Source organism: Nansenia antarctica, assembly GCF_963989245.1.
Source record: "Nansenia antarctica genome assembly, chromosome: 6".
Lineage (NCBI taxonomy): Eukaryota > Metazoa > Chordata > Actinopteri > Argentiniformes > Microstomatidae > Nansenia > Nansenia antarctica.
The window spans coordinates 44,374,460-44,388,758 of NC_137676.1; the positions used below are offsets into that span (position 1 = coordinate 44,374,460).

At 43.5% G+C, this 14,299-nt stretch overlaps 1 protein-coding gene across 1 annotated transcript; it reads right to left on the reverse strand.

Annotated features, from left to right (window-relative positions):
- Positions 1 to 6,238: 6,238 nt before the first annotated feature.
- On the reverse strand, positions 6,239 to 14,064 carry alas2 (aminolevulinate, delta-, synthase 2). The gene is made up of 10 exons (XM_080533971.1): positions 14,006 to 14,064; positions 12,631 to 12,996; positions 12,197 to 12,289; positions 11,680 to 11,902; positions 11,055 to 11,239; positions 10,584 to 10,763; positions 9,685 to 9,849; positions 8,176 to 8,444; positions 7,295 to 7,457; positions 6,239 to 7,004 (listed from the first exon to the last, which is right to left on the reverse strand). Exons 2-10 carry the CDS (start codon positions 12,971 to 12,973, stop codon positions 6,841 to 6,843), a joined length of 1,785 nt encoding a protein of 594 aa, XP_080390097.1. The 5' UTR covers positions 12,974 to 12,996; positions 14,006 to 14,064; the 3' UTR covers positions 6,239 to 6,840.
- Between the last annotated feature and the right edge of the window lie 235 nt (positions 14,065 to 14,299).

Consider the following 14,299-nt stretch of genomic DNA (forward strand, 5'->3'; position numbering starts at 1 on the left):
AACTGCATGCATAGGTGTAGCTGTACTAGACAACAATTTCATTTCCATTTAATAAAATCCATTGCAGACCTTGACAACATTCTAAAAAGTATGAGGACGCGAGCGATCTGTGTTCTCTGAACTCCAACTAGCTCCATTTAGCTTCATTAAGACTTACAATATTTATATTATAATATAAAAGAAACCTTCATTTACTCATTTGCACCGACTGGAAGTAGGTGGGCGGAGTTCCGAGAACACAGATACGCGAGCTTTAGTGGTTTCCATAGTAACCATGACACACGCGCTCAAAGGAACAACAGAATAGGATAGGGGGCCTACTATGTTGCTACTGCATTCAAATTGGTCGCGTAACATTTTAAACATGTTGCTAGAACTAAACCAGAGTTTCTCAGAATAAAGTTAGAGCTACAGCTATGCTTGCTGACTTGATGGCTGATACTTCGCTGGCTGTATTGAATTACACAAATGGAGCCAGTGTATTGTGTTCTTGAGAATGAGAGTCCTATCATGAGTTCTAACAGAAACAGGGAACAAATGACTACTCACTCATATATTTCTCTCCTGATAAAATTCACAAAAGGACATATATTATCTACTAAAAGGTAAGCGAAATTCACATTATGACTAAATGTGTCATACTGCTGAGGAGATTTCACTGTATTCATTTGTAATTAATGGTAACTTTTTCACTTTATTTTTTTAGAGATGGCCTCTGCAGGGCTATCTTTATTGAGGGGCATCTTTGTTGATGGTTCTGTGATATACAGAAGATGGATCACCATATAACATGTTGTTTGCCCTCTTCAGATGATGTCTCATCCGTGGTGAAATTTAATCAATGAGGTGGCAGTAGTGTGATCTCTAACACATGTTTTAGACAAATCTACACTAACATTTCTATGATAACCAGATACATCAATTGTGGCTTAATATCTGCTCACTGACAGTGTGAACAGCTGGAGAGAGGAGGGGCCATGATCATGACAGCCCTACGGTCTGAGGCTGGAGTTACAGACTTGTGTATAGAAGCAGACACGCTCCTGGAGACTGGAGAGTTGGGGAGAGCCACTGCACTGTACAGTTCTGCCTTCAGGAGTCATGCTGGAGCTACTGTGTCTCACATGCGAGCCATGGGAAGGTCCAAGTTAGCTGGGGTGATCTCAACTCTCGAGGCCTGTCTCGATGGTCAAGAGGAAACCCAGGCCTCCATGGAAGGCCTCAACAAAGGCCTGGCAGCTGTGTTTCTATCAACACTGAGTCCTAATAACTTGTCTGCCTCACTATTCAAAATGGAATCTGTCCTTCAGAGTGCTGGTCAGGGCTGCGAGGACATTTTCCTACGCTGCTCGGCTCTCCTTGAAGGGAAGGAAAACCGTCACCTGGAAGGTTCCACTCGGGTGATTTTGGAGCTAACAATGGCCCTCGCCAGCTTGCTCTCAGACCCTCACAGTTCCAAAGGCCTTAAACTTTATCTCAAGGCTTTCCAAGAGAACAAATCTGAGGCTGTCAGGCTCATCAAGAAAAGACAAGCTCAGCACTTTCCCAAAATAGTGAAGGCCTACTCTGAGCAGTTGTCTCAAAATCATTCCTCAATCACTGTTCAGAAGAGATCTGGGAAGGGAGTGTGTGAGATTGGGGTGTTTGAGCCAGTGGCTGCCTCTGAATTCCTTGAGTTCTTATTAGCTGTTTCGCCAGCAGACACAGAAGTACAAGAGCTGCAAGCAGCTCACTTGTTTTCAGTGGGCAGATTTGAAGAGAGTGCAGAAGTGTATTCTATTGCCCTGCAGGATGGTAATTCACAACCAAAGTCAGGTCCTGGTCCAGGCACGGGTAAGGCAGCTCAGGGGATGCCACCAGAGAGGACAGCCAGTCTCTTGACCAGTAGATCAGCCGCCCATTTCTCGGCAGGGGGCCGAGCCACAGAGGCATGCAGGGACCTGGGGGAGGCGTTCGAGGTCCATCCCGCCACGGCCCGACTGCACTTCCAAAGGCTCTTCGCGGACCAGGGCATAGGTGCAGCCGCCCGTGTCCAGCTGCGGCAGCAGGCAGAGAGGGGCCTCTCAGGGTACAGGGATACAGTCCTGGTTCGCCCTGACCTGCGCTCCTCAGAGGGTGTGGAACTACTAGACCCTGTGATCGCCCAGCTGCGGGCACTGTGCCACCTGGAGTCCGACGGGGGTGGCAGAGAGCTGCGTGTGCGGCTGGCCGACTGCCTCCTCTTTCGTGGGGAGTTCCGAGAAGCCCTCTCCATCTGCAGCCAACTAGCTGCCCCCATCCCAGCTCAGCAGAGCTACCAGAACACGGTGCAAGTCCTTCGCGGCTATGCACGTCTTCTCTCCAATGATCGCAAGGGTGCAATGGAGGACTTCCAGGCTGTGATAGAGCACAGTACCCCCCACCCATCCAGCTGTGTGCGGGCTCTGTGTGGCAGAGGCCTCTTACGTATGATGGGGGGCCAGCACTACCTCACCGCACTGGACTATGTGACGGCGAGCCGGCTGCAGCCTCAGGACACAGCACTGACCGTGCGTTGCCTGGTGCCATGGAACTGCAGAGGACTGCTATTTACCGTGCTGTTGGAGCAGGGCAGGGCCATGCTGGAGGGATTCGGAGAACACAGCACTTCCAGCTCCAGCCCCATAAAACACCAAGAGGACCAACAGGGTGATCAGCCACAGACTGTACAGAGAAAAGACAGCTACAAAGAAGGGTAGTGCACTTTGTTCTTTTAGTTTCATATTTGGTACATTACCCACACATCATGAATTATATCCTGGTTTTCTTTGAAAAGAAACACAATTCTGAATCTGTCTTGATAACTCTCATTACATTTCCCTTTATTTTCATGTGGAGTTTTCATCATGTAATCTTAGTTATCTTGAATGGAAAGTGATATATGTCTCTTTGCAGTAGGACACCGGTTGGAGTTCACTCTCTGGCTGTGCTACTGATGGAGTTGCAGCCCAGTGCCGACGGTCCGCAGATCTTGGTGGCAGATGCCCTGTACCAGCTGGGCAGAGTTGAGGAGGCCTATCGCCTCCTGCTGGCCATCAGGCCCACTACACCCCGAGCCCCCATCCTCGCCCGCCTTGCCCTGCTCCAGCTGCACCGGGGCTTCCTCTATGATGCCAACCAGGTACATTACATACAATATGTTACATTGTTCAATTTCAAAAGGGCAAAGATGTTTATGTTGTTTGATGTGGTTCACCGTACAACAATTTGCTGAATGAAAGCTTTTTTTTCTTTACTAAAAACGGATGCTTTTGTGATAATTAGCACATATGACCAATATATTTCTTTATACTGATATGTCGCTTGTTATAATTTGATTGATTTTTGATTGATTGATTGGCAAGGTTGATAAGGCACACAATGCGTAACAAAAGATGCTCAAAAGTTATGTTAGAAATAAGACTTTTTCACTTCAAGCCTCACAAGTGTTGTACAGTTATCAATAGTGGATGAGATTACATTAAGTTTAACATTCTGATTAATGGACTACTTCAAAATGTACAGTGGCAAGCATGTGACTTCTATCAACCTCATGTACCCTGGCTCTGTTCTCCTCTTCCTAGCTGCTGAAGAAGCTCATCCAGTGTGGTGATACAAGCTGCTTGTGCCCCCTGCTGGCTGTGTCTTCTCTGAAGGACCGGGCACTGCTGCAAGGGCACTGCCACTCAGCCTCCAAACGCATCCTGGAGGGACACCGAGACGAGAGCACCCTCAGGGAAGCTGTGGCATACCTGTCCATCGCCATCATGGCCTCTGGTGATTGTCCTTTGTCATTTGACGTAGAATTGGGTCGTTCTATCAGTTAGACTCCTATTGTGAGTTCCATCCAAAACTAATTTTGTTTGTTTTGTCAGCTACTGACATCTACAATATGTCCCAGAGCTCCATTCAGATGAATGGTTAAGATAAGTAAATAGAGCTAATGTAATGTCTTCTTCTTGTAGGTGGTGAGGCCACAGACTCTCTGCTGGAAAGGGCCAGGTGCTATGCCCTTTTGGGCCAAAGCAAGACGGCCATCTTTGATTTCAGTGCCATCCTCAGAGAGCACCCTGATCATGTAAAGGCTCTTTGTGGAAGAGGCTTCACCTATCTCATGCTTAACCAGCAGAAGGTACAAGGATATCTCAATTTAAATAGGAGATAAGTGAGAGCTGATTCTACCTATTAATCAGCATTTTAGCAAAATAAAGCCTCCACTGTTAAACATGCATATTTACCACTTTTTGGAAGAGGTGAGGTAATGAACACTGTACAGCTTAACATTATTGTAAGAAACTCTCTATTTATCTAGCAATGTACCCGGGATATATTGGCTGCACTTCAAATCAGCACTGATGTGGTCACGAAAGACATCCTGTCACTCAAGGATACAGCAAGGAAGCTTGTCTGTGATTGGCTGCAGCAATACTGCCGGACCAATCTGTCTGAGATCCTGGTGGCAAAAGCTGTCCCCTGCCAGGAAGAGCAGCTCAGAGAGGCCTTTCTGATTGGAGGAGCTCTGATGAGGACTGACTGCAGAGACCCCAGGTGGCATCTACTTTATGTAGATATACTACTGGCCAAAGGTGAGAAGAACACCAGTATATGCCCCTTCAATTCTCTTCCACTTTTTCTCAGTTCTGCTTTGTTGTTCAAATTCACATTTGACATTTTTAGTTGAAATATTTTTTTCTGTAGTTGCTTTTAATTTTGTTTTTGTGTGATGATTGGGACCCTGTGAGACCTGAAGGGACACAATTGTTGAAAAACACAAGTATAACCACATCTGCCAGGTTTAGGTCAGTAGTACAGTAGCTGTGTTTGGATTTGTGTCATATAGGGGAGGTGAAGGCGGCAGGATCACACCTGACCCAGGTGTTTGGTCAGGAGCCTCGGGAGGGTTTGGCCCAGGCCAGAGTGGGCGTGGTGGAGGCGTGGCAGCAGAACTACTGTGGGGCGGCCCGCAGGCTGAGCAGACTAGCTGAGAAAGAAGCTTCTACTCTGGACTTCCTTCTCACCCTGATTCCCTCGATTCACAAGAAACGAATGGCACAAGTGAGATCAGAGAAGGATGACATTTCAGCTACTTTTGAGACAAATTGTTTGTTAGTTTGAACTTTCCCAATGAATACCCATCTGAAAGACTATCTATATTCCATATTAACAGAACACTTACCTCTATTTTTTGCTCACAAATATGTTGCGTACAAAGCGCGCAAATGATCTGGCATATGGGGGATATACAGTATTTCATATGTAATCTCTTTTACTCTAGTCGGCGGCCCGGGAGGCAGGCAGTGTCTCAAGCAGCAGCCATTGGAAACAGGCCTTGGCCCTTCTGACGGTGGCTGTACAAGCTTCAGGTGAGCCAAGATTACAGTACCTGCGCCAGCGGGCAGCCTGCCTCGCCCAGCTGGCCCTGCACGAGCGGGCTGTGGCCGACCTGGACCGGGTCATCCAGAGCCATGGTGGCGGGTCCGAGGAGCCCCAGGTGTGGGCTGAAGACCTGTGCCGGCGAGGCCGAAGCCTGATGCTATGCTCCCGCGAAGGGCCTGCCCTGGAGGACTTCACCCGGGCTCTGGAGCTGCACCGGGACCAGGCCCTGCAGTGTGTGGAAACCGGGCTGGGGAGACTTCTTCTGGCTGAGTGTTTCCTACGAGTGGCCCTGCAACACTATGGGGAGCAGCAGCTCAGTAAAGCCTGGAGCCTGACGGAGAGTGGTCTAATGGTGGACAGCGAGCATGCAGAGCTGCGCAGGCTCAGGGCTAGGGTCAAGCGTGAGGTCTCCAGCCCCTGCATAGTCCACTAGAGTGCCTTTGTTAGTGCCTACAGTATGATCTTTCAGATTGAATTCCATTACAGGAAAGCCATCTAAAGTATTACTGGTCAACTTGTATAGGTATTTCTATGTCATTTAAATTACTTTTGGCTATGTTAAGGGCAATTTCTGTTTCTTATTGCTATAAAACAGGTGATTGGTACCAAAAGTCATTATTTCATATCTGTCTCAGGGGAGGCCTAGAAATAACTACTTGCTGGCATTAACTAATGATACTTTTCCAACACAATAAGACCGGTTAATATCTTCTTTGTGAAAGATTGTTGTCCTGTAAACAAAGTCTAATTATTTGCCTTTCTAGTTAGGCTAGTTTTTATACAGTAAGTAAGTAGTGTGTATGTATTATTATTATTCCTGACATTATAGTAGACATTCAGTGACAAACATGATTGGTATGTTTTACTGTAATGTAAGATCAGACCCATAGCACGAAAATAACTATATCATAAAAATCAATACAATTCAAAATATCACCAGATAATCAGAATTCAAAACTTTTAATCTGGATCAGAATTATGATTATTTTCTGCTATCCAGGATCAGATCATATTGGCCTATTTCCTGTATACTGCTCAAAATCTGACAGATAGATCTGATCCTGGATAGCAAAAAGAATGTGGATAATTCTGATCTAGATTAAAATATTTCAAATACTGGGCCCATGAGATTTATTTTAGAAAGTGCCCATGTGCAGGTTTTATTATGGCACTATGTATATAGGAAAGGGGCACACATTTTAGTTCTCCAAAGAATTATATAATGGTATAAATACAATTATGGGGAAAGCAAGTAACTTTAGCAACTACATACGAGAAACTAAAAATACAATCATTGGCATTAACAGGACAGTCACAAGGTTTGAGTGTACATGTACTTTCGTTTGACTAGGTGGTGGTATAAAGGGAATGTGATGATTTAATCCTAATAATGTAAAATTAATAAATGAAATGTATATTCAAACATATAGGGATGTGTATGTTCATGAGAATGCCTCTGCAATTGTATTATGTGGACACAGTGATGTATTGGGGCTCCATATTGCCGAAGTAGGATTTCTCCCACTCACTCATGAGGTCAAAGTGCAGCGGGCGATCACAGAAGGTACAGGAAGCAGTCGCTGAACCATTCAGCAGGAGTCCTGCCTCCACCCACACCTCCACCAGTCTCTCTGTCAATAAGAGATGGACAATGGTCAAACACAGGATGGCCAGCAATAATAATGCTTTTAGGATATTTCTGCTTTAATGGAATAGAGACAGTAGAGACTGACAGGAAGGATGGGTGAGAGAGAGGAGGGATGACTTGCAGGACATTGAACCGCGGACCCTGCAATTACATGGCTGATGCCTTAGTGCTACCAAGTGCCCCCAATATTTTCCTAGTCGTCTCCTGTAACAGTCGGGTGACGAGAGGCCCTGAGAAAGTATTTAAAAGCAGCAGGGTTCTTTGGTTACTCACCCACAAAGTATTCCATCATAGCAGGGTTGTGGTGAGGGGAGGGAGCCAGACGCAGCAGCTCCTCACCACGAGCCACGGTGGGATAGTTGATGGCCTGGACGTAAATGTTGTGTTTCTCCAGCAGGATGTCGCATACCTTTGAACTCAACTCTGCGTTACCCACCTAATAAATAAACACACATATTTACACATGAACATGTTAAAAGTATGTCCTTAAAATGTCACTGTTTGTTATGTACATAATGTTAGAACTTGAGTAGTCGAAGCATTTAATTATGGGCCACGTTATTTTTTAGTCCCACTCATATTTTTCAATTTAACTGTTGTCATACAGTTTAATGTTACTTATATGATAAAGTACTGGTAACCGCATTCTGTAGTCACTCTCACTAATAGGCTAAAGTAAGGATTCATGTGGGATAGGTAGTTCTACAGTACTGGACTGTATATGGATGATGTAGCAGTCATAGGGATGATTTATTATTATTATTATTATTATTATTATTAGTAGTAGTAGTAATAGTAGTAATAGTAATAGTAATAGTAATAGTAGTAGTAGTAGTAGTAATAGTAGTAGTAGTAGTAGTAGTAGTAGTAGTAGTAGTTGTAGTAGTAGTAGTAATAGTAATAGTAATAGTAGTAGTAGTAGTAGTAGTAATAGTAGTAGTAGTAGTAGTAGTAGTAGTAGTAGTAGCAGCAGCAGCAGCAGTAGTAGTAGTAGTAGTAGTAGTAGTAGTAGTAGTAGTAGTAGTAGTAGTAGTAGTAGTAGTAGTAGTAGGCTAGTAGTAGTTATCATCTTTGTATATGGATGATGATGATGATAATGATGTAGATGTACTGTTGTGGTAAAAGCAGTAATTAGAGTATGTAGCATCTCTTACCCGTATAGGAATGATGTGGCTGGGGCAGTTGACCACAGGCAGTCCTTTGTCCAGGAGCAGCTGCCTCATGTGTTTGACGTTCCTTTGGTGTGCCCTGCGTAGGACCTGGCCCTCAGGGCTCCTGAGGACCCTCACTGACTCCAGGGCCCCCGCCAGGGCCATAGGAGGGAGGGAGGTGGTGAAGATGAAGCCTGCTGCGAAGGAGCGCACCGTGTCCACCAGGGCGGCGCTACTGGCAATGTAGCCCCCCACACAGCCAAAGGCTTTACCTGCACCAATAGAAAAGAAGACTTAAGTCCAATGCACACAGCGTGCGATTTTGTCGCACCGCGAATTCAATTCCATTGTTTTGAATGAGACAATGCACACGGCGTGCGATGCGATATTGTCGCACGACAGCATTCGATTCTCAATTCACACCACCAAAGTCGGACCAGGCAGGCTGAGGAGAATCGAATGTTGTCGTGCGACAAAATCGCACGCCGTGTGCATTGGCCTTTAGAGCTATCAAATAGAACCACTGATCTATATACCCCATATGTATGTATATAGATGAGTGAACAGAGCTGATATACTGTAGGTACTGCACTACATGTACATCTAGCACAAATGTACACCTCGTCCTAATGGCCTGATCTCCTTCAGCAAATTAGATTCTATTTTGAGTATGTGCTAGATTAACATGAGTAGATTAACATGAGATAACCACTAGTATCAGGTATAATTCAAAAGGATTAAAAGGATGGCAAACTGATCCTAGATCTGTATTTAGAGGCAACTACCAGGTCCTAGAGCTATACTGTAGGCCTACACAGTAAAGACTCCTATCTATATAACCAGACTGGATGTGTGAGAGCATCTTCACAGCTGATAAATCTGCTTCCTCTGATAAAGGCTAGCTTCTGTTGAGTCCTTAGTTAACCAACATCTGACCTGGGCAGGGTGAATGCTCAATGTCAAGGAGACTCCCTTGGCTCAACCTAATCTATTTCTGTTTGAAGGCGTTTCTCTAGTCCTGAGCTCAAACATCGGACAGACAGTAATGATATGCAACAGTGGGGACCATCTTTGTTGTTGATTTGTTTGATCAATGAGAATGAGTTCAGTCAGAAACTATTATTAACCATTAACCATTTATTGCATGAAAATGGTAATAAATGTAAGCTTGGCGTAATTGGACTGCCTGGAGTTAAACAACCACACATAGGCTACAAGTAATAAAATATGGCAGTGAGCCCAAACTTACCAACCCCCCCATAGATAGGCTACATACAGAGCAACCAAGTGGGTGGAGGCTGGGGGTGGTGGGTGGGATGACCACACAAAACTTACTCTCATAGCCATGCCACGACTGTTGATGATAAAGTTATGTCTGGAGTGTAAACTCTTTTTAAGCCTCTGTCCCTTGAACATGATAGTGTTAGTGTATGAACCAGCTGTTCTGTCACCTGATTGAGTTAGGAAATGTGTTGTTTATTTATATTAGCACAACATCTTCAAATTCCTTACCTAAGGTTCCAGAGACAATGTCAAGCTTGTGCATGACATTGTCCCTCTCACCGACTCCGGCTCCATGGGCTCCATACAGGCCAACGGCATGCACCTCGTCAACAAATGTCAGAGCCCCATAACGATGGGAAACATCACACAGCTCCTCCAGAGGACATATTGCACCTGAAAGCCCAATTATAGCCTTTACTTTAAATACTGTATCAATACAGGGTGAATATAATTTACGAGGCACTGAAAACTATAATATTTGAGCTCTTATCAACACGTGGCTGGAAAAAAAATCTGTATTATTATTAATTATTTTTACATTTAAATCGGCAATCTGGAATGAAAAACAACAACAAAGCGGTCAGCCCGCATTTTTGGGGGTAAACACTCGAGGGTTGGGGCTTGAGAAATGTAACCACTCTAGCTATGGATGCAAGACTGACCATCCATTAGATCAAAATTGTAAATGTATGTAAACAGATATATAAAATAATTTTTTGAAGCTACACTATACAGTATTTGTTTACAATTATATTGTTTACAAACAATGGAGTAGAACAAGATACTGTATTTTGGGTTCTGTTGGGGTAAAACAGCTGAACTAAGCTCATGAGGCATTCATAAGTTATACAGTATTCTTCAAGAGTGAATGACTATACTGTATATCATTAATTTAAAAGTCATGGCTGTACCAATCCCAGATGGCCCTTTAAAGATATAAATGTAGCTTGGGGATGTAATGTAAAATTATGATATTTTATTAGACGATTTTTTATTAAATCCATATCATTAGCACTCTAGAACTGATTATTTTCTCTGTATTCAGACTGCAAGAATTTAAAAGCTGATACATTTGAAGAAAGAATTAATTCCACCAACCCATATCCCGTGAGATTCATGACACTTACCATCCATAGAATGCACAGTCTCGAAGGCTACGATTTTGGGCGTTTTAGGGTCAGAGCGACTCAACAGTTCCTCCAGGTGTTTGCTGTCATTATGGCGGAAAATGTAACGCTTGGCACCGCTGTTCCTGATGCCCTGAATCATTGAAGCGTGGTTCCCCATGTCAGAGTAGATCTCACACCCTGCATGTCATAGCAAATAGGCCACAAGGCCCGAAAAAGAACTTCTGTCACATCATCAGCACGCATAGCCTCCCTCTACAACTTTATTTACATGTATGCAGACATACTCAAGTCCTACTCTGCACTCATTACAAAATACGAGTACACAAATTGATTTAGTACAATGAACATAATTTAGAAGATACTTATCAATCACTTAAGAATCAGTGTGTATACATTGAATATTGTTGAACAAATACAGTATGAGTATCTACTTCTCTGTGAACTTTGGCTTGGAGACCAAGGTCTTACCTGGGATCATTTTGGCCAGGGTGAAGAGGGTAGAGTCGTTTGCCACAAAACAGGAGGAGAAGACCAGTGCTCCGTCTTTCTGGTGCAGCTGAGCCAGTTCCTGCTCCAGCGCCACGTGGATGTTACTGGTCCCAGAAATGTTCCTGGTGCCCCCTGCTCCTGCTCCATGTCTATCCAGGGCATCCCTGAGGGGATACACAAAAACAGTCACCTCTCACTTTCATCCAAAGATTTACCAACCCAACCCAGGAACCATCAAATTACTTTTTTCAATACTCAGTTGTTTGTCCATGATTGGTTTTAGACAAGTAAAGCAGGTTTTTTCTGGCTATCGAGCAAGAACATAATACAGAGTGAGTTCTAATAAGCACGATACCTCAAACTAACTTCCTGGGTTGCAATAACTGAATTGACTGAATTCAGCCCATTTACATTTAAATGTTTGGCATTTAGCAGACGCCTTATTCCAAAGCGACTTACAATCAATACATTTGACTAAGGAAGTGAATCATCAATTCACCAGTTTTAGCAGGAAGAGTAATCTAGCTCAGGCCAGGGGCCACTGGCAGTCGTCGTTTTTTATTTTTTTATTTTTTTATAGCCCTTTGTCTATTTGACTTCTTACCTAATCCCATGGAGGACGCGGGGGTGTCGACTCATGCCGAGGTAGTCATTGCTGCACCAAACAGACACCTGCGAGCCCCCCCTCTCAGCGATGGAGTAATCCTCGGCAAAGGGGTAATCATTAGCATTCCGATTTACAGTCTTAAAGACGCGGTAGGTGTGGTCTCTCTTCTTCTCAAAGATCTTCTCATCAAAGAACACATCATAGTCGAAACTGGGGCCTACTGGAGAATTGAAAGAGTGTTAGAATTATAACCAACTTAGATACTTGAAATGACCAAAGACAAAACTGACAGTCTCCTGAGTCTACTGACTCTGCATTTGAATAGCTCGCTAATTATTATGAGTTAGTATGTTACTGTTAGTAATATCACCATGTTACTGATGACATACTTTGTATAAATATGATTTCTCTGGGAGCCAAAATAGGAATGCAGGACATGAGACAGCATATTGATTTGACTAAATGTAGGGTTACACTTGACTAGAGGAGTTGTAAACTAGCTTTGTAAACTCACCCATGTTGTCTTTGAGGAGGTGGGACACAGTAGTGGTTTGTACTTTCGGCAAGATGGAGTCCTTGAAACTCTTCAAAAGAGAAGTCATCATACCTGTGACAGAAAGGGAGGGGCAGTCTGTGGTTCTACTCTAAAGTTGTGGACTACTCTAAATGGAGAATAGTGTGTCATTTGATATCCAGCTTCTCCAGTGTGAATGTATATTTCTCTGTGAGTGTTTTTAATTTCTGCTTAGCTCATCCACAGTCTATGTTTTACTTCACAGGCTGTTTGTTTCATCTTGAGTTTTACTTGTTTTAACAATGTCATGGGGAAAGTATCTTTGATTTAAAAAATGTTTATGTAGTCTAATAAAGTGGGGGTGTTGTGTCTGTTGTTTGTGTATGGTTGCAGTGATGTTTTGTCTACACCTTTCTCATAATGTGTCTCTGTACCTGTATTTGACTCTGCTGGAACATCCTCCTGGACCTCAGGGCTTGCTCTCACCATGCCAATCTGGGAGGAGACAAACGGACATCCCTTGGACATGGAGACAGCCACCTGAGTGGCTGATTGGGCAAAATGGTGTTTAGATTCCACCGTCAGAGGCAGGAGGCCTGTTGATTTGGTAGAAAGAATGTTTGTCCTGGTCTCCTGCAAGGGCGATGCACAGACTGTGATCTGGCGAGCGATGATGGGGCATCGATCAGCCAGAGTGAGAAGGGCAGCCCTTGTTCTCCACAAAGCAGGCCTGGGGGCTGACTTGAGAAATGGGCAGTGGTGCAGGAAGGCAGACATAGCTCTTCAAGCAGTTTTTGACTCTTGACAAACAAATGAGAGAAAGAATGTGTAAGATCATCAGAAACCATTACAAATAACACTACTAGCCGAGGTATCGTATCCACTATAGAAATGCAACATGCAGGTTAAACAAATCAACCAAACTGGGCAACTTAAACTTGAAATGCCTATGTTGGAACACTGTAGTCCATTACTGAAGTTTGATACAGAGTAGAGTAGATGTGTCTTCCCATTGGGTGCGGCTGATTCACCAACTTATCTCGCCACTGCAGGCACGTGCTGTCCGAGGTGCTGAAGCAAGATTCCGACACTATTGCTCAGGGACTGTGGCCGATTATTAATGAGAGCAGTGAAGTCGTATTAAAAATCCAACACAGCAGACAACTTGTCTTTAACTTTTTCATGAAAAACTAAAAAACTACATAGATCGCACATTTTTGACACCATACAGTAGGCCGATACCCTTTGCCCAAGAAGCAGAAGTTTGTACTCTTATTTCTAAAACATAAGATAGTGAACAGTTATACACATTTCCCAATAGTCCCAAAGTCTACTCAGGATATTAAATAGTGATAGTCATTATAATGGTTTGAATACATAATGTCCTTTAAAAGCTAAACAAAAGCCTTCTGACATAGTTTGCGGTCAGAAGATAAGACAATTCTCCGGATCTGTGGTTTATTCTTGTGGTTTGAGGTTATCTTCAAGGTTGTCTATCAAGATGAATGAATGGTCTTTATTGTCATTGATATAGTACAGGTACCAAACAACGAAATTTGGGAGGTACATGTCTGACAGCTCTGGAAACCATAAAAACATAATAATAATAATGATAATAATAATAATAATAATAATAATAATAATAGGTCTGCAAGTGATGGTGAGCAAAACTGTATACTTTTTCCTTTCCTCAGCTCTCAAAACAGCCATAACATCTTAGAATAGCCTACTTTGTATTACGCTATAGGCTAAATAATATGAATTTAAATAGATATTTTAAACAAAAATATATAATTTAGAAGATCTCACCTGTTGACCTGCACTGAGGACGAACTTCAAAACAGCAATAGGCAAAGTGCTCACCCCACTATCAAAAGTTAACGCATCCAGTGACGTTGACAGCACTACGCAATCTTCTGCGAAAAATGATTCTCAGTTCACACACCCTTGAGGACGCGTCAATAGTTGTACATGAGGGGCCAGTGAAGGGAAATGGGAGTAGTCAAGAAGATGTCAAGAAGTGATGTTCCAATTGATTATTCTGTGTTGCTCTCTCCTCTCCCCTCTAGGTATTTGGAGGAACCAGACTGTATTTAACCGTAC